Here is a 21888-nt window from a genome sequence, read left to right as displayed (position 1 = left end):
ATGGGGCTGCTTAGATACATGAACTTTCAAATGATGTCCGACCACTTACCCATGTTAACAGCTTCTCGTTCTTTTTAAATCCTTTATATTAAGTTTGCTTGCTTGCGTGCTTGCTTGCTTGCGTGCTTGCTTGCTTGCGTGCTTGCTTGCTTGCGTGCTTGCTTGCGTGCTTGCTTGCGTGCTTGCTTGCGTGCTTGCTTGCTTGCGTGCTTGCTTGCGTGCTTGCTTGCGTGCTTGCTTGCTTGCGTGCTTGCTTGCTTACGACTGCAAATCTTTCGGTCGTTTTTGAACCCACTTCCCGTGACCCAATCGAGCTGACATTTTCCACACAGACTCGTTGTGCGTGACAATGTTCGTGAAAAAAAATTCCCAAAATTTGACACTGTTTAGGGAAAACAAATTAAATATTTAATTACCAATTGCTTAATACTGGCAGACAATCATCTGACCCATAGGTGGCAGCCATCTCATACCAGAGGACGAGAAGACTCCAGCCGCCACGCATATAAAGGATTTATAGTGAAAAACTTTGTTTTTACTGGTTTACTTGTTACACAACTCAACAGGATATTCTTTGGGTCTTTCGGTAAAGCCACGTAGATAGAAAAAATAACAAATCAAAGTCGCGACAAGCATTTTAAAGCTTTAAGTCAAGATTCAACAGTCGTTTTAGAATCAATTCCAATGACCCAGCCAAGTGGAGGCCCAACACCGAACATAGTTATTCGCCATTAATACATGGTCTTAACATGTTACTGATACATCGAATTTGTATATTTGGTATCCGTGCCATTCTTAGAGCAATTCAGAGTCCAGAACTGATGGCCAGCATACACATGGCCTATTTTTGTATGTTTATTGAACGTCTTTTGCACCGTAGTCAATCGTGCTAATCAGGATATTTTAACGTCTACTGTAAAGCAAACGGTTCGTGTTTATGGTTAATACACAATTCAAGCTTGCACCATCAGAAGAGGACACGGCGTGTGGTGAGGACACATGGGGTGGTGGGGAAAGAAAGTTTCCATGGCGGATAGGTCGGCACCTAACCAAGTGCCGTGCAACCGAATCACCTGCAACTCCTTTATCCACAGCTGACCAACTAGTTATGCAACAAGCGTGGTTAAAAAGTATCTGGCCTCACCTTTTACAACACAGGTCTCTTCTGTGGCTAAATCCTCCCCCCACCCACATGACAACAATCAGTTCACTAATATATAATGGGCAACATTTTGAGCATGGCCCTTTATCGCACATCCATGCGCTCTTGCCTGAAATGTCACCTTTTATATGTTCCTCAAAGGTAGCGTTATCGACAAGCCTCGCGTTTTGTTATTTGTGCCCCACTGCCAACGCAGCAGTATCAAATAATGTTTAATCGTTCACAAAACGTGCAGTACCTGATGAAATGCGTCACTACCAATCCCTGGCCAGATCGATGTTTGAAAGTGGAGTCCGTCCCTGCTGTAAGACGTGCACGTTTCAGCGGCCAGTTGCATGCAACCCAGGGCTAGATATCCACCATGTACGAAGGCGTAAAGTGGCACACGCTAACTTGTAATGCGTTTAACACGACGATCTTTTATCTTTTTTTATTTAGAATACGAAACATTACATATGGCACCCCCTCCCCCAAACACGGGACACGATAAAAAGCCGAGCACAAGACAAGGGCCGATGGTCGCTGGCTTCAGGAGATTTCTCTGGATTCGTGAGTAATCAGGAGGTAGCGATCAATCCAGTTGCAAGCAAATAACGGTGCAAGCATTCAGCTGCATGATCTACGTCCATCTCAAACGGTCGATCGTTCTCGAATCATTCCTGGCAATGTCACGTTTCAAGCAGCAGTTTTACATTCAGGCGAGAACCTCATCCGAACGCTGATTTCGGGCGCGCAACGTGAAAGCGCGTTCACAGACAGGTCCGCTGGTTCGTCTGTGTTGTTACCATGAAACAAAACACCCAACGCCTGAGAAAAAAAAACACCCCGCAGAGAAAAACACAACACAATAATTCCCAACGCTCTGGGACGCCAAGCGCACTCAACTTTAAACTAAATGAAGTTGACGTTGTTTTAAATGATTGTTTTGCCAGCACTGGCTGTTGTCCCTGTGCGCAGGTGACTTGGCACCTGGCCTGCATGTATGTCTGTCAAATTGCTCAATTGTTATCCCAATTGAGAAATTTCAGTGGCAGTCATTGGTTGATTTGTGAAACATTCAGCACGACCAGTACAAGTGATTTAAAGTACTTCGCTCGTGACTGGAGTGATGAAATCAGCTCGTGTGCAGGTGCTGGATGGATCGATGCATCGCTGGATCGCGAGAAGTGGCAGCGGCTTGCGCGGGGCCTTCATCCAGCAGTGAAATGTTTATGGCTGATGATACTCATCGCTGCGTGTAATGATAGATCACTCCCTTGCGATTACAAATTACTCGAGAATGATTTGTATTATTTTGCGTTGACTTGCATTCTATTTGCTTACTTGCATTAAAGTGGAATTGTGATCGATTCCTACAGGCACGGTTCAATGAACGTTCACGAGAGTTGATTAAGAGACGAATCATTACATGCTTTATTTGTTGACGGTTATATTGACAATGCCAATTTTGTTTACTGTACTTTGAGCAACCTTACAAATTAAAAACAAGTTGGCCTTAACGGGCTTCATATTGCATCCGTTGTGTATATATTGACCGTCACAGTACAACTGCTTTATATGAATGTGCATTACACCTCGGGGCTTGTGCCGCCGATATCCCTATGCTCCGAACCCAATGCTGCACTCAGAATGGTGGCGATTATTAGACATGCAAAGAGTTATCTGGCGACATTGGGGTAATTGCGATCTCATTTCACTTGCAACTGGGAACATTGGTGGAGCTGTTTTGATTTGGGTGCCTAAAATGGCAGGCACTTGCATAGAAAGCCACGAATAACGCTAGCAACTATTTCAATGTCGTCGCCCCCTCTGCTTTGTTCGCGTTATAAATAACACTTATTGCCGACGACCAACAAGGTGGCTCCGATGCGTGTCGGCTGTTGGCACATTCAACTGCAACACGTGTGCTTGGCCTTTCTCTCGGGCTTGACAGGCTTAGCTCAAGCGAGTCATGGCTCGAAGCTGTGCTTAACGTGACCTCTGTGCAAGGTACCAGCCATGCCCAGCATTTCCATGAGCTGAGCCTGAGCCAGGCCACGGCTGGTCCACTCATGCGTGTTTGTCAGCAAGAGGGAATCGAGCCCAAGCCCAACCTGAGCGAGGGCTGAGCCACAGCCGTGTATAAGAATCTAGCCATTAATGACCCACAATCAGCGGCTTCAAAATGCACGCAAAGCTCGCCGAGGCAACTCGGTCAGTTCGCCACAAAGTAGTAAAACTCAACAATGGCAGGGTGGGTATCAAATCCAAGAATATGGACACTAACATTTCATGAAGAGAAGTGATGTAGACAGATTTAATTGTTTTGCACCTAATACAAAGACGAGTTTTTGATTCTCAAGACAAAGAAAAATTTGAAAATAAACGCATAAGGCACTTAAATATAATTTGATTCCTTTCCATTACCCGTTCCAATAAGCATCGTCTTTAACAAAACCTCTGCTTGCAAACTTTAGGGATTTCATCATTGTTCCATACACAGTACCTTATATACAATTCAAACTTCTTACAGGTTTTTGATGCGATGCAGAAATTTTACATCAGGCAGATCCGGTCTGAACATGGTAAAATTACAGTATATGGCATTCCAGAAACAAACGAGGGTGTTTTTAAAGGTTATTGGCAGAACGTCAAGTTACCAGATTTAAATTCGCCACTTTCCAATTTGCACGTTGCAAGCGATCGCACGACAGAAAAGAACACCTTACAGCACAGAATTAAACGGAGACACCACAAGAACCAGAGCTGGGAATTTTTCAGCTTTTCTGTTGGGAAAGCATTTCAGCGAAAATCACCGCTGCCCGACTGAAGTTACCCACAACAGCCGATGCGTCTCAGCGGGCGTGTACACTGCGCGTTTAAGGCGACGCGATAACCACGCTGTTTTGGAAAGGTAATCAAAGTGAATCGCTCACAGGGGATTGATGTTGCAATAGCTGCTTAGGTCACGCATTTATTTTAGCACGCAACGCAGTGCATTTGTAAAGTATGTCATAAAAAAAACGGGCATAATTTCGGAGTTAAAAAAATATCTGGTAGAAACAGATTAAAATGAGTGGCTCCCAAGTGATTCACTCTTATGGGCCATATACACACATTGCTGAGGTGTTGCTAGCGTAGGTGATACCAATCTCTGCTCTGGCTCAGACGATTAAATGTGCCAAACACTGAATCAAATGGAATTGGAGAAAATGCACAACTCAAGACCGATGCACCGAGACGCAGCACGTGTCGTGTTTGTGTAACGGGGTGCAGCGTCATGCAGACACCAATAGAGCACCTTGCAGTATAATTTACTTTGGTTGTTTTGCACTAAACTGCAGCCTTAACAAATGCAAACTGTCGAGAGTGAAACTGTGGAAATGTTGCACAATGCAGGGATTGAGCCTTGTTTGGGAAACGAAACTCTCGTTTCGCTGGCATTAAAAACATTATTTTGGCATACAATCTTTAATCAATATCAGATGGCAATTAAACACAGTACACAGCGGTTAGGGATGCAATGCACGATACACCTCTGCGCAAATATAGTATTGAGACATTTCTAAATATGTCAAGGAATCTACGAGCCAACAAAACGTGACACTGTGCACGCTATGAAAAAACACATAGCACGGCAGGGTGCTGTGGTTATTAAAACAAGGTCCAGGGAAAGAAGAAATTTACGAAATCCTACCAAGATCTCTTGTAATGGCACTATATTTCAGGCATGTATTTTTAAACGTAAACTCAAAAAAAATTACAAACATCCGATGCATAGACGAAGGGAAATATGACTTTAGAGCATTGGTCCCTGCCACTTTACTGACGATGATTTCCCCGTTCACGAAACGATGAGAGGAGGCTTCGGAATTGTTTAAAAAACGACTGCATGAGACTTCAGGGGAGTGATCGAATCAAAATGATCGTACATCAAGTGACACCTAAATAACGCGTTCATTGACGTACAATCATGTTGCTTTACTGTACGATGCAAGGTGATCGTGTCGAGCAACACGCACAGAGGCCAGAGGGCATCATGGGTAATTTTCCACAATGCCATTAGGCCGGGGGGGGGCCTCAAGAAAACACGCTGCAATTCTACACATCGCGCTTGGGAAAACTGACTAATTCAACCCTCATGCAGAGAGCTGGACAGCACAACCACGAAAAAAACCTACGTCATATTACGAGTTATTATGGTCATGGTTTAGCCAGGAAAGGCTTCGCCGAGTCTCAGGGTTCTACCACGTTTTTAACAGCAGGGGTAATGTTGCTCTGTGTGCAATCCCAGTCGAAATATTTGTTGATAATTTTTCAGCAATGGGCTGTTTGGCCAATGTCAGTTAGATTGCGTGGTTTTTTAGCTATGGGTAGACACCAGAGAACCTGGATGAAACCCATATGCAGAACAGAGGGAGAAAATACAAACTCCACGCGCCCGAGTCGATAATCAACGTCAGGTCCTTCTTGCTGTCAGGCACGAGTGTTACCACTGCGCTGCCACCCTGCAGCATGTAGCAGCAGCACTTGGGTGCACACATTTATTTTTTCAAGCATATTTGACATTAACGCAATTAGAGCGTTTAAATTCCGAAGCCTCCTCTGGCCGCATGAAGAGGCGGCTGTGTTTGAAGTGCGTGCAGGGGCTCGCGTAATGCAGCACGCACACAAACACACAGCAAGCACGCAGCAAGCATGCAGCACGCACCCACAAACACGCAGCACGCACCAAGCACACAGCACGCATGCAGCTCAGATGCTGTTGAGCTCGTTGAGTGTTTGATCGAGGACTCTGTTGATTTCCATGTTTTCCTCCTTGGCTTTGATCAGTTGCTCTGAAACACAAAGAGTTGCAGGAGTGGGTGAGCACAACAACGCACTCGTCGGCTTGCAAGTTCTCACCTGGTGAAAACAAAACACGCAAGAAATTTGGAAGATTGTTTGGCCAATGAGTGACAATAAGAGATTCAGTTCTTAGTGGTTTAGACAATCAATTGGCTTCAGCTGAGAGTTGGTGAACTGCTGTTTTAAGAGATACACTCAACAACAACCACCGTTCGTCACTAAGTGGCGGTGACGTCACCACGGCGATTGTGCCAGGCCATGAAATGTCGAAGGTTCGCTGGCCGGTCACAGGACAGACCCAGGTGTCATGGGTTAACTGACTGAGATGACTGGAAGATGCAACAACTGTGCTCCCCACTACGCCAACTCGCCCGGCCCTCCGTTCACTGTGAGCATCTCTGCTGTTGTAAGAGGGTGACAGCCTTCAACTCACTCATACAGGACAAATATCCTCCGTATAGCCTGTAACACTGTTGAGGCAAGTGCTGTTAGCGAGCACCTATGAAGGCCAGCACGGCACACAAGGGGGTGAGTGGCCAGCACCACTCGCGGCCACCTTTGTCTCCCTAGTGGCGATGTTTACACACCGTACCAGGTAGTCATTTGAGGCCGAGTCAACCTAGGGCAGGCCCAGGACCAGTTCAGATAATTGTCACTGCTGTTGACCATGAGCGGGAATCGAACGCGGGGTGTCTGGTTTGTAGCGCAGCGTGCTAACTGCTACACTACCGCTCCTCACTCACATACTCATGTGGTTACTCACACACTCACCCACCCCACCACCTTAAAATGTATATTTGGCACAGTGTGATGTTATAATGCCCATGGTTTGGTGTCCGTAAGTAGGTTATCGCAACCAATATGATTCATAATATATTTTCTGGTGATGACGTGATCTGAACCAGATTTATGTCTTAAGACCCCAATTATTATTGTTTCAGCTCACACGCGGATGAGTTGAACAACAATCCTCAAAAACTAGATCTTCCAATTAGAGGGTCTTATGACATAAATCTGACCAGATCATCAAGTGGCCTGACCCAAAAATATATTATGCATGAGCATAATAGATTTGTTGGCTACATACAGTGTGAAAGAAGTTCAACATACATACAATAGGTAAGTGTTCATACTTTTTGAAGCGAATAAAATTAATGTAAGGGCAATGAGGGAGGGAAGGATGCATGGGGCTGCAGACTGCACGACGGAGCAGCGGTGCCTGTACCAGTTAGATCACCTTGCCCACCGGGCATCCCACCCCTACCCACCAACCCCTGCCTGCCACCCACTGACCCCCCCCACCCATCCAACCTCCCACCCACCTTCCATGTAGTCCACCTGCTGCTCCAGTTTGGTGACGTTCTTCTGCCCGACATCAGCACGGTTTTCGTACTGCGGTCACGGGAGAGAGATCATGGAAAGGAAGAGGCAGAGTGGAATGGAAGAAAGAGACGCAGGGTGGAACGGGAGAGAGAACAAACATGCTTTGATAATGTATGTATTGTCCTTGAAATGTAAACTGATTTGGCCTACACCAGAGACAGCCTTCCTTTATGGCCTGGTCTCAAAACTGTTCGACCAAAGAACGCCAAAAGTTGAACAGCACAAACACAATGCAAATATCAAAGTATTGTATTTGCTCTGTTCGACTTTTGGCGTGTCTGTTGCATGTTTTGCCAGAAACATGTGTGGTTAATGCTTACTCTATGCCTTGTGATAGGCGTCTATTTGGTGTTTGAGCATTTTAATACCTTCTGCATTCTTGCCGGAAAGGTTAACGCCTATTAATTGTTTCATCAATTGTCAGAACGTACATTTTTTTTGCGCAAAATAAAGTTTTTTCGCGCCCATCGGATGCACGTCCACTAATGGCAAGTTCAGTGGAGATTTTAGAAAAAATGTTGGTTAATTTACAAAGTGCAGGAGCCACTTGACAACCAACGTGCTCGTGGCAAAGCCAAAAGGACTCTAAGAAGGAATGCTCCTGTGTCAATGTTGACATCACCTATCATTGGAAAATGTACATCAAGTAATCAATAATTCTGCTACTTTACAGTACGGCGTTCCTCAGATAATGCGCAACACGCGTTCCTGAAAAAATGGTGCACAAGTCGAATCGTACTATATGAAGCCTATTTTTTCCCATAGACATACATGTTATAAGATGCAAAATTAAGGATAATATTATTTCGTTATTTTAGCCCTAGATTGATAAAATACATGTAAATGTAATACTTCATAAAACAAATATTCGAAACATTACAAAATTACTTAAGGAATTTAAAAACAAATAATAATTAAGATAAAAAAATTGCTACTCACAAAGATTACTTAATAAGGAATAACTTCAGGGCTTCTTGAACGCTTCTATGGGCTGCTTGCAGCAGCGTGCGCAGTGCAAACAATTGCAGATCTACGATGGCTGCACCCAGCCTGTGACACTGGGCGCTGCTATGATTGCAAATGATTTAATTTAGAAAATTTTTATATTACGATTTTAGTTTTTTCTTGAGCGTGTAACTGTCAAATGAAGTGTAAGCATCAAGTATGTCCCTAAAACATGAATCGTGTAACTGCAAATTCTCGCTATGGAGGGGGGGGGGTGCATTTCATGAGGGGCGCCAGTATTTTACAATTCTGTCAGGTGTTAATGTGAGAGATTAGAGGGCACGGAAGTGGCTATTTTAATGTGAGAGATTAGCATGATGTTAATGTGAGAAATTAGCTTGTAACTGTAGAAAACATAGCCACTTCCGTGCCCTAGTCGAGGAGGCTGCTTTCCTATCGTAAATCACTAGCCCCGGCCACTTCTTTATGACCCTTGGGCTACACCCATTTCAAACCTTTTAAAACAGTCTGCCTCAGCAGCAGACCATGCTTTCCCAGCTGATGACGAACGCTTGTGTTGCGCCCGAAACGTCGTGATTTATTTAATTTTATACCTACGTGACTTTACCGAAAGAACCAAAGAGTTTGGGTCATCAGGTTCGTAGCGTAGCACAGAGCGCTAACCGCTACACCACCCCTCCCCACCCCACACTTGCAAGAGTCACGCAGTCCACAGGCAGCAGCCTTCACAACGGCGACTACTTTACAATAAACGGTCATTTGTCCTGAGCCTCACCACACAAAAGAGTGCCCCACAATGGCCCTGTGGATGGTAGAATTAGGGGGGGGGCAACGTGGCATTCTGCTCGGAGAACGAGCAGCTACAGTGGGCACTCTTAAATGTTAAGAGTGACACTAAGACGGGTCACGCATGCCGCACGAGCGTTTGTGAAATCACGGGTTTCGGATTCCCTTGCTGGGCTCCAAACCAGCTGTCTTGCCAGTCTGCCCTCCCACTCAACAACCGCGTACAGTGCCGGAGCATTCATTATTAGTATTACTTTTCACTTGCGGACGTCACGAGATCTTTAACATCCACTATGAAGCGGACGTGTAGTATTTTAATTGTCAATACACCGGTGGTAATAACCAGGGTGGCCGCGAGATTTGAACCTCTACGACAAACGCCCTACAGCCTGGCCACGTCACCTTGCCCTGTGTGGTGATAGTATAGGGGGAGTTGCTGGCAGTGCAGTTTCCCCACCCCCCCGACAGTGAATTTTATTGGTCTAGAGGAGCCCTGGCAACCACGCGACGTCAGACCCACCTCTCGCAACTTTGAGCGCAGCATCTTCAGCTCATCCTCGCACTTGTTCTCTTTCAGCACGTACTGCCAATGGGAAACAAGCAAATGCCAAATGCACTGAAAACGGCGAACGAGAACCTCACGGCACAACACCGACTGGCAAGCAATTACAGTAGCAACCCGATTTACGCTCTCCCACTTTACATACTTTTGCTATAACCTACTCAACTTATTTATATCCAATCCCGTTTTACGTACTGTGTATCTAGCCATAACGTACTCGAGATTTACGAACTTTATCATTCAGCCTCTAATCTTTAATGTTCCACGGCGAACATGCAGGCACCAGATGGCACCCAAGGACCTCCAATTAGCAGTTGGCTACGTACGGTGCGAGAAAAGTTAAACATACAGTACATGCGTTAGCGTCCCTGACTGTGTATCCTATTAACATTTTTCCCCCACATACTGTATTTATGGTAACTATTTTTATACAAGTGTAAACTTGTATACTATTTTTATACAAGTGTAAACTATTTGTTTGTGATAAAGAACTAATACATAGTATAATAGATAAGGTAATATAATAGCCAAACTAGATTTTTTGCCCGTCCAAGGACGGGTGTATATTGCAATAAATCTGAAACTTGCAAGCGAAAAGCAGACCGCGACGTGATATTCGTTGCATAAATTCGTGTGCAATTTGTAAGGCCGCGGTGACACAAGACTTATTTCATGTAAAGGTTATAATCCCTTGTTCATCATGACGTCCTTTTTTATTTCTATGTCTCAATAGCGTTACGGAGATCGCGTGACGTGAGGGTTCTGCCTTTGGAATGAGGGTTGTAAGTTGACGCCGAGGGGGGAGGTGCCTCGGCCCCCCATGTGGAGTGACGTCACCCGCTAATAATTATTAATGGCGGGGGGGTCCATTTGGAAGACGTTATTAATGAGGGGGGCTGTTCGATGTGGAGTGACGTCACAGGCTCATGATTATTAATGAGGGGGGAGGGACCATGTGGAGTGACGTCACACTCATGATTATTAATGTGGGGGGTTGAGCCATGTGAAGTGACGTCACCCGCTAATGGTTATTGGGGAGGGGTGCGGCATGTGTGCGTTAGTGGAAATTTCCACGCGGCATGAATATTAATTAATGGGGGGGGCTCTTTTGCAGTGACGCCATGCACGGATGTAGCACTGTGCTGCGTAGCTTAATTTTTGACCGTCACTTTTTGTAAATTTGTAAAGAAACGTCATATTTGAAGCGACTTTGCGAAAAAAAATATCTTTCCGAACAACCTTCTGCGTGAGTGTAAAAATCCACCCGCTCATGATTATTAATTATTAATTAGGGGGTGGGTGTGGCATGTGAAGTGACGTCACGTGTGGGACATTTCTGGGCTATTATAGTAGTAATATATGAATATGCACTTACTTTTCACACTGATAATAAACTTACTTTTCACACCGATGGTTGTCCAGTATAGATGTGCAATGGGTTACTCAGCATCCTCTGTTTAGGTACTCTACCACGTTACAATACACCTAAAATGCTTTCAATTTACCTTCTGGTTTTCAGGAACGCATCCTAGGCGTAAACCGGGGTATGCCTGTACAAACTGTATTTCTAGTCTTCTCCGCAAAGACAGTTACGGTTATTGTGTTGAGTGTGTGGTCTTGTGTCGAGCTGGGATGCATGTCTAACGGAGAGAGTCCTTGGGGAGTGGTGGTGCAGTAGTTACGCGCTGCGCCATGAACCCGGGCGATCCGAGTACAATTCCCGCTCACGGCCAATACCAGTGATAATTATCTGAACCGGTCCTGGGCCTCCCTAGGTCACTCAGCCTTAAAAATTAGTACATGTGCAGTGTGTAAAGATCTTTATTAGGGAGACCAAGGCGGCCAGGCGTGGTTCTGGACACCCACCCCTTCGTGCGGTGTGCTGGCCTTCATAGGTGCTCGCAAACAGCATTTGCCCCAACAGCCTGTCAAGGTTATAGGAGGGAGCTTTGCCATATTTGTCTTTGCCTATTAATGTGGCAATTCACCAGCATCTGTTCCAAGCGATCCTGACACTCCTGAGACACTGAATGTCAAAACCGGTCAAGAGCTTTGTTTGTTTTGAACCATCGCTGCCGAGATTGTGTGCTCCCAGAAGACTGTGTGGCTGATGGGGATGTGTGGAAACTTTTATTTTTTATGTGGAGGGACAGATATGAGAGTCACGTGTTTTCTGCTTATTTACTTTGTTAACAATATTGAGAAATTTGCACCAGTCAAACAAAAGCACTCAAATGTAAACCTGAAACATTAATTTTCACGGACCAAACCTAAAATTACATTTTCTACTGTACTATGAAACTCAAAAAGATATTAATCTCGTGGATTTAAGTGGTTACATTTTTTACCTCCAAATTGGCACTTACAGCTGTGGTGATAAAAAAAAAGGTGACATTGGTCACAACCCCTCATCCAATGCTACTGAAACAACGCTGGAGGGCACGTTTGCCGTGATCCCTTGGGTGGCTCAGTGCTAAGAGCGAGCCACTCACAATCGGACGCTTGCGAGTTCATATCCTGGTTGGGGGGGGGGGTTGACTCAGCCCATCATCCTTCCCTCCAGAGTTAATTAAATGGGTACCACTTTGTGGAAGTCAACAGTGGTAGTCCTATGGATACTCGCCCCCACCATGGGAATGTGGAATTTCCACCACTGATTCTGCAGGACTGTAAACTGGAGATGAGCACCAATGCCTCGAGGCTCATTTAAGCAAGAAATTACTTTGACTTTATAATTGATACTTCACAGCAGAAAATCAAGAACTTATCAAAACACGCAAAAATAACTGACGTACGTCCGCACACAGCAAGGCACACATGGTAACGATTATAAAATCCCGTAATCAGACGTTCCTCGCAAGTTTAGAATTTGTAAGTGATGTCACCAAAACTGAGACCTTTGCTAAGAACACGAAAGTGGTTATACGTTTAAATGTCCACGGACAATCGGATATTTCTTTCCCTTTTCAATGCCGAGTCTCATAGGCACAACACAGGCGGCACCACAGCCACACAGGGTGCTCATTGAGTTGCCATCATGCGACCCGGCCGGGCTGGACCGCGTGTCACTCCGTGAAGTTCTCAACTGGTTTTGCATTAATGGTTTGGACGCTCCAACTGGACACACTTTACTGACAAACAGGCTCAACAGAGCTTTTCAAAGCGCATTTTTATATTCTCTTTGGTCAATTCGACCACAGTTTATGTAATAACATTGTTGGCGATTCTGTGTTAGCAGTGGCGCATAAAGACAAGTGAGAAAAAAACTACAACATATATTCGTCATGTGCTATGAAAACAAAAAAAACTAAACTATTTTTTTATTTTACCAAGTAAAGCCCATTGAGCTAAATAGCTCTTTTTCAGAAGCGACCTGGTCACAAATGATTGCTCAACGAAGTGGCTTATGTGGAAATTTATAGCAGCCAAATACTCTAAATGCATGTTTCTAAATGTGGAGGAGAGAACCAGAGTGTCACCACCTGGAGAACAATCCACTCGACCACAGGGAGAACATGCAAACTCCAAACATAACAGGCGCCAGGGTCAGACTCGAACCCACGACTTCCTACATACCAGGCGAGGAAGTTGACATCTATATAATTTGATTTGCTTTTATAGCCACGGTGTTGTTGACAAATGCATCGAGTCGGAGCTCGCTTGGACCACGGCACTTGACCAGATCCGCATGAACCACAGAAGGTGTAGACACCCAATGCACAAGTAGGGAAAAAAAATGTTACTCTCTTCCTGCGTGCGACGGCAGCTACCAACACCAAACCATGGACTATGTAACATCGCACTGCGCCAAATTAAAATCTGAAGGCAGTGGGTTGTTGAGAGACTTAGTTAAGGAGTGAGTGGGTGAGTGTCTGCATTTCACCAACTTTCAGCCAGAGCAATTGAATGGCCAAATTACTCACAAACATAACCTCTTTTGGTTGCCATTCAATGGATATCCAGAATGGAGGTGATCCATTTATCGACACCCCACTTATTGCTAACGGCCCTCTTTCTTCTCAACATGAGATTGAATGATAATAGGTTTTTCCCCTTTTTTCTGGCAACAAAACAGGTGTTAAGATGTTAAAACACCAAACTGAATTTTTTTACAAGGAATCATGTCTGCATTAACCACAATGCTTGTGGTCAGAATGCAAACAAAAAACACACTCTGATAATATATGCATTGTCCTTGAAACTGATTGGTCCACACCAGAGACAGCTTTACAATCAGTTTCAAGACAATGCATATGTTATCAGAGAAAAAAGGGGAAAAACCTATTATCATAATTTGGTACTGGCAAAGGAGGTCCCATGATGGCTCCGTATCTTGCAGATGAGATATTTAACTCATTTAATGTGTGAGATTGGTAGGAGACGTATTCATGCTTTGAAATACAAACTTTTTTTCTGGAATTACATCCTATTATATATTAGTGGGTATTATATATTAGTATCTATAAATGTATAATTTTGTGAGTTAAAACGACAGATAGATGCCCATGTCATGGCTAACAAAATAGATAAGCAGACAATTCGCCTCCCCCCCCCTCATAGATTGAAAAAATATTGTACACAACCATTATCCACACGGCCTTCTGGGAGTGCACCTTAGCAGCAGCGCTGGTTCAAAATAAGCAAAACTCTGGACCGGTTTCGACATTCAGTGTCTCCTTGGCAGTTAGGCTGGCTAGTCAGTTGGTACATGCGTGTGGCATTACAGTTGGCGGTGCGAGTGGCAATACAACCGCCTGTGTGCGGTGACTTTGGAAAATATGACAGAGGAACAAATAACTACGCTGCTATTGTTGAGTATTATGGCAATGGTGCCAGCGTTCGTGTGTCCTGCTTTGGCACGGCGACAATCTCAAGCACGTCCATAAGCACGTAGGAAACAATTGCTCATGTGTTTAAGGTCATTTGAATGCCAGGACACAATGCCCTCCTTATCACCAAGGACGAAGTTTTCTCATGATTTCATGACGATAATGCTCCCACCAACACCTTGCATACAACCAAGTACAGGAATACCCCGGTTTACACGCAAGGAAACGTTCCTGAAAACCAGAACGTAAATCGTATGGGATGGTGGATCGCAATGTGGTACAGTACCTACACAGAGGATGCTAAGTAATCAATTGCGCATCTATACTGTACAACCATCAGTGTGAAAAGTGAACATTATTGATATATTAAGATATGTTACATTGTCTATTGTACTATATGCATTATTGTTCATCATATAAAAATAGTTTACAGTTGTATCAAAAATAGTTGCCATAAATACGATATGTGGGGGAAAAAATAGGAATAGAATACACATGAAAGAGACGATAACAAGTCAGGGACGCTAACGCTCGGACGTGCACGATATCTGGCGCCTGATTATTCGCCATAGACCATAAAAAAATTGGGACTGAATGGTTAAGTTAATAGATCTCGAGTACGTCATGGCAAGGAACACAGTACGTAAAACGGGATTGGGTATCAATAAGTTCAGTACGTTATAGATAAAGTACGTAAAGCCGGAGGGCGTAAAGCGGGGTGTTACTGTACTATAATAACAATAATCACAACAATTACAAATTTCCTCAGGAAAGCCACACATACTGCAATGAAATATTTGGCCAATGAAATTAAATGTGTTTATAGCTATGGGAAGCAACCAGAGAACCCAGAAGAAATCCATGCAGACCAGGGGGGGGATCATACAAACTCCACACAGAAAGGCACCCGAGTTGGGAATCAAACCCAGGTCCTTGCTGGGAGGCCTGAGTGTTACCACTGCACTGCTGCCCTGGCTATGCAAGCACGAAAGCCAAACGACTTCACAATAATACCAATGCTTCTACTAAAAATGATCTGTTTATTCAACAGCAGTTTGCAAAACATGCCGACATTTACCACAAACCACCACTCGCACACTCAAGGTGCGGAGAAAACGCAATATTGCGAAACGCATCCAAAAATAAGCAGTTACATTTCTTGAATTTATGGCAAAACATTGTATTTTCCATGTATTCTGTGCAACACGTTAGGGGTGTGCATGCGTATGTGTGCATACAAAGACAAAAAACCCCCATATAGCCTTAACGGGCTGTTGGGGCAAGTGATGTTAGCGAGCACCTATGAAGGCCGTAACAGCACACGAGGTGGTGGGTGGCCAGCACCATGCCGGCCGCCTTTGTCTCTACAGTGGCAATGTTTACACACCGCACGAGGTACTCATTTGAGACTGTCGACCCGTACGTGTATATACACACACACAGGCAATATGATGTTTGTATATGGGAACACTGACAGCCGAACGAGTCTGAAAATGAGTTGAAATGAATCCCTTCTCATTGTTTCCTACCCCAAGCTCTTATTATATAATCTTGCATAATTGAACGCTGATAGTGCTGTTTGTTGCTGAATTCTGGAGGTTTTGGGCCTGTCATTTAATTTATTTCTCACTCAGCACTCAGTAATCTAAATAATAACTTGGGGGCCTGTGTCAATCCACTGGTGGGTCAAGTCCTCTCCACGGGGGGCAGGGAGATCGTTTGACCATACTTCACCATACAATTCAGTACAGGTTAGTAAAGGCCACCCTCCCCAACAGGACTTGTCACTGATGTTAGCCTTGCCCGGGAAATGAACATGTGCTAACCACTGCCCCACCACTCCTGCAAACTGCATTCATTATGTTTACATTTAATTTGGAAACATTTCTGAATTAAATATATAAAATGTGAGTGTGTACGAGTCATTCAGCACCAACGTTTTGGAACAACCTTGTTTCCTCTCTTAACATCGTAAATATTCCTTCAAAAATATCCTGAAGCAGATTAGTGCTGGATACAACCATATTTGCCAATGTGATTTGTAACTTTGATCCTTACCCGTGTATCGATAGTTACATTTGAATGTACAATTTTATTGAGAGACTGTGTGGTTGTGGTGTGGTCTGGGACTTTTTGTGTAGTTTTACTGCCTATGTTTATTTATTTATTTTAAGTTACTTGCATACCGTTTCTCTACTTTTCACTCCTATAGTGTTTTGTATTGTTTATTGTTGTAAATTGCCGACCCGCTTCTACTCGCCATCTGATAAAAAAGAGCTTCATAGCTCATCCTCCAGGATTCCTCCAGGATAAAGAAAGATTCTGATTGGAAACTTAATAGGAGGGGGGGGGGGCGACAAATCCCACAATTATACTTCTCTATCAGGCCACACAAAACTGTTGTCCAAGTGAGCCTGGCACTGGTGTCGTTTTATTGTGTGCTCAGTGCTGGAATCATATCACATCAGAATCTTTATATATCCTGGAAAAATCCGTTGAGAAATTCGATATGCTTTGAGTACCATTTTGATTTTGCATGCCAATGCCATGGATTTTTTTTCTTTTTCACCATCGATAAAACATTTTATGGGCTGATGACCGTTTTTATTTTAAAACACAGGGTGATCTATTTATAGATACGTCACAAATAATTTGAAATTAGTTAATAGTATGATATACATTTTATTTCAAAGCCTCTATGAGCCCCCCCCCCCCACCAATGATAAAAATAATACTGATTTTATATAATGCTCATGAGTCATCAGCATGTCCAGAGACAAAGTTAAATTTAGACTTTCAGCATAGCGGACCTCCTCATGACAGCTGTTCCTGGGTGGCTAAAGGTGAATCAGCACCTGGCCAGCAAGCAGGCATTAGTCTGGAAGTAGGGGTGATGATTGCTACGCTATGTGCAAGCCCAATTGAGCTCAGACTAATTAAATATTATAACACTTCTCTCTGAAAGCACTCTCTTCAACATGACCCGTTTGATCTGCTCACAACATTTATGGAACAAGAGAGTCGTTATAAATCAGTGGGGCATCTATAACTGCGTCATCCTGTATTTATTTCCATTTTAATTATATTTAAAACAGTTACAAACTCACACAATGTATCTTCCAATGGACTCCAATTAAGATGACTGAGAATGCACATCTACACAGGGCCACCCAGAGGTCCAGGGTTGGGGGCCCAGGGCTGAATGTCACCATGGGCTCTCATTCTTTGCAACAAAATACAGACCTATTCTGGGGGCCCTTTTGTGTGCGGCCAGGAACATGTTTCCCCTTTAGTACCCCCTCCTCACACACCTTTGGGTGGCCTTACATCTACCAAGGCAAACACCGAAGGCACTTTGAACACACACACCCACCTTTAGACACTGTTGCAACAGACGCAAGCGGAAAAAAAGGCAGCACAGTCACCACCGATACCCAGAAGTGGCATAAAAAAACAGCGCTGACAGTTCCCCATTTTTTGCAAGGGCAAAGGTTTATCTCAAGCGGGCTGGCTAGGACAGGGTAATTTTTATGATTAGACAAAGGCATTTTCAAATGAGCTACTTCTTGTCACACTAAGCAGTTTTAGAGAAGATCTGGGTCAGTTTCATTTAAAAAATCAACCAGGTCATTTGTGGCCTAACCCAAAAATCAACTATTTAAATGTAACTATTTTTATTTCCAGGTAGCTCAGCGGTGAAGTGAACGGCTCGCTATTGGAAAGTCACAAGTTCATATGCTGGTTGCGGTGGGGGTCAACTCGGCCAATCGTCTCTCCCCCACCGGGGTCAGTAAAATGAGTCCCACTATCCGGAGAATATCAACAGTGGTTGAACTATTGAGAGACTCACCCCCACCATTGGAGCGAGGAACTTCTACCACTGGCTCTGGATATCACTGGCTTTGTTTTCACGCAAGGCCAAGCAGACGGACCACTTTCCTATTTGGCTACGATCTTCAAGGATGTGGAAGCGCTCCTGTATGAACCCTGAAAGCTAGACACGTTTTTGGCAGCATAAGCGCTAGCACCAGGCACGAAGGGGTTGCAAGGTTTACTCGTCCGTCTGAGCGTCACGACGCAGTGCGATGATGTGCCGGGTGTGTGTGCGTGCGTGCATGGGTAAATTTCCGCAAGGTAAATGCGTGCGTGGGTGCATGTGTAGAAGCAGTGAAGGGAAGAGGAGGCAGAGGAGGGTGAAGAGAAGCACCAAGTAGAGCAGGGAGCCAGAGCAGGTCAAGGGCAGTCACGAAGAGCAGGAGACACCAGGGGAAGAGGCCAAATAGACAAATCACACAACACAGAATTGGTAGCACACGTAAACACAATTCAACATTTACAACTTCTGCATTTAACCCTGATATTCCGAATGTGCTATCAATATCATGGAACTGAAATTTACATTTGGAACTCCAACGGTAAGCAGTGCACCACTACAAAACATTTAAAAACTAAGCGATTCACCATAAACGTACTATTGGCAAAATTTCCGCAAGGTAAATGCACGATTAACTAAATGAATGGCTGATGCCTTTGGATTGGGCCCTTTAAAGACCATAATCACTTATGAGTGAATGTGAGACTCCAGGACAGACTGAATTTAATGGCATCTTATACCCCTTTTCCATTGGCACATCAGAGCCGAACCAGCGCAAGGTTCTTACGATCACTAATGGTTTTTCCACCGACTGATTGCAGTGCTGATCCGAAATAGAAACAAGATCCTCGCGAGAACTCTTGATCTAGGTCGGGGGCCAAGCAGGACCAGACGGGACATCAGTACGCTGGTGGCTCTGGCTAGTTCGGCGCAACCCTGGCACGGCTTGGTTGTGCAGTGCAAAACAGGAATTACATTCCCCATTAGCCCCAACGGAGCCCGTGGTTTAAGCAATTTTCAGAGGTGCAAGCTGCTACTCCGAAGCCAATCTCACCTTCTTTTCGCCCGCCTTCAGTGACTGTAGCTGTGCAGACTTTAATCTGAGCTCCTCCTCCAGCTGCTTGGCACGGCTGAGAAGAAACGAGCGGTGCGTTAGCTACACAGCACGAGTTCAGGGGTGTTTGTGTGTGTTTGTTTTGTTAAACCAGGCGAGGACTCAAAATACAAGGATGAGTCATTTGCAAACGTGACCGACTTGGGTCACCAAAGTGACAAAAGCTAAATTATAAAAAGGACAATACAGCAAATACAAATGACAGCAAAAATCAACAACTAATAATAATCGGCCAAAAGCAACAATGATGACCACGGTTGTCACAACACCCTGGCAAACTCTGCTAAGTGCCCACTAACCAAACCAGTGAGATCCAAAACTTTCTGGACCGGCAGGCCATGGTCAGCCTTCAACACATTTTCGCAGACCACCCTGCGCCACTCACATATTTTTCAAAATTAAAACTACACTCAAAAGCTCTGTCCAATGTCAATTAAAAGCCATGCAAACTCTTCAAAAGTTTTTAATTGACTTGTTTTAATTGGGTAGCTGATGCTTCTCGTTGTGTGACTAGTACAATAAGAGAGAATTGGCTTTTTTTTTTCAACATAAAAGCATCTGCAATAGCTCCGCATACCACTTTACCACGGCCTTGCGGACAGCCGGTGGGGGAGCCCTGATCTAGACTGAGGATTCACGGTGAGCGCAGACAATGCCTTCTCAAGCGGCAAGGCATACACCACGAGCGCCGTGAATGCCAAAAGTGAAATTCCATTCCTGAGTTGCCACTATTTTTATGTGACCACTGTCCCATCCATCCCTTATAGCAGCGTGTCCCTGTCTAAGCCTGCTTACATTTTTTAACCAGTTCACCAGATCCTAACACTAGCTCGAAACAATAAACCAACCGTACAACCATTACCTAACACCAGACTCTACCACCCAGGCACCATCCCTTATTCCTCACCATAACCAGAACCCTACCACTCAACCCCATCTCCCAATTCACTCTGTTAACGCTTGGCATCTGCCACACACACCCCATTACCATGCCTGGTTCTAACCAGAACACTTTGCAACTTGGCGCCAACATGCGATAATCGGCAGGCAATCGCTAATGCCCAGCACTAACACAGGCTGCAGTGTGTCGCGTACACACACGTGTTTTGTATACATCTCTATATATGTACAGTATACTGACAAGCCTCTGACCAAATTACACAGAATTTAAAAAAATCAAAGCAGTGGCAGCCATGTAGACATGACTTACAATGACACGTAGGTTTTTCCAGCCAATGTTACGAATCACAGTTCATTTTTGGGTTAGGCCACGTAATGATCTGATCAAGGAGGGACTTTAAAGTTTCCCTCCACCACCTGACTCAAGCACACAAATGTAATTGTCACACGAGCGTTTAACGACGTGCCAATTATCGTTCTTTCAGCTCATTTACCGGTGAGTTGGTGAACAATTATAACAATCAAATATCGAGAGGAGATGTGAGGTTTTGTTTGAAACTGCTCCAAACAGCTTCAGAACAAGATCAGGGAAGCCAGAATAAAATCCAGTGACGATGAATCGTAACTTACAATTCTGAATGCTTGGCATGCTCGTCCAACTTATCCATTTCACTCTCCAGGTGGACAAACTTGTTAGTTGCCTGTGCGGATGACACAGACACACACACACAACGGTAAACACAAAGATTTCCCCCCCCTATAACTCTAACATACTGATGGCAAAGGGCTTGCCATCAGGTGATGCTGCGGCTGGCGGAACGCCCAACCGCCTGTCTCCCACGGACACCCAGATAGGGGGGGAAATAAAATGTCCAAATGTATCAGATCCTTTATCTCCTTCACACCACAGCGTTTAAGCTGGAGCCTCGAGTTGTCTCACATGACCAACGACAGAGGACCAAAGGGCATGGAGCTCGAGAGACAGAAATAGTGTGGTGGAGCATGGCCACATAATTACTGCCGACAGACTGTGACACCCCATCAACATTGACACAGATTGTGTCTGTTGTCTGACGGTGAAACGCACAAACGCTCACACAAAGGCGACTCTCATTATCCGTCACACGACGCACGAGCGGTGCTTCCACACCAGCCCGTGGCAGAGACGCGGTCTCATCGCCTGACATGCGGCTTGCGAAAATAAAAACACCTCGCACGTCCATGTTTTCAAAAGCTACGGCACGCGAACCTGCAGTGAACTGTCAGCCCAGATCTTCACGTGCCAAACGGCAATATCAGTTTCAGAAATACATTTTATTCAACTCCCCTTCTTAAAGGTGTGTCCGGCAAACCCTGAAGAACGGGAGTTGAGTAATATCGTTCCCCAAAAATGATAAATGAATATCTCAGCTGGTGCTTCACTGCAGTTAGCTAGTGCCCTGTAGAATTAAAAGAAAATACAATTTTGCCACGTCTACGCCTGTT

At 44.5% G+C, this 21888-nt stretch overlaps 1 protein-coding gene across 1 annotated transcript in view; it reads right to left on the bottom strand.

The window, feature by feature from the left end:
• Positions 1–1577: 1577 nt before the first annotated feature.
• LOC144945967 (tropomyosin-like) overlaps positions 1578–21888 on the bottom strand; it is a 31556-nt gene continuing 11245 nt past the window's right edge. The window contains exons 4-8 of the mRNA XM_078874656.1: positions 21034–21104; positions 19444–19519; positions 9645–9707; positions 7312–7381; positions 1578–5979 (exon numbers count right to left, since the gene is read on the bottom strand). Of these exons, the coding sequence (XP_078730782.1) occupies positions 5897–5979; positions 7312–7381; positions 9645–9707; positions 19444–19519; positions 21034–21104 (363 nt within the window). The 3' untranslated portion in view covers positions 1578–5896. The remainder of the gene's footprint in view (positions 5980–7311; positions 7382–9644; positions 9708–19443; positions 19520–21033; positions 21105–21888) is intronic.

The sequence above is a fragment of the Lampetra fluviatilis genome, chromosome 39, assembly GCF_964198595.1.
Source record: "Lampetra fluviatilis chromosome 39, kcLamFluv1.1, whole genome shotgun sequence".
NCBI lineage: Eukaryota > Metazoa > Chordata > Hyperoartia > Petromyzontiformes > Petromyzontidae > Lampetra > Lampetra fluviatilis.
Note: the sequence above shows the minus strand (reverse complement) of the source record. Positions and strands in the feature narration are given on the sequence as shown.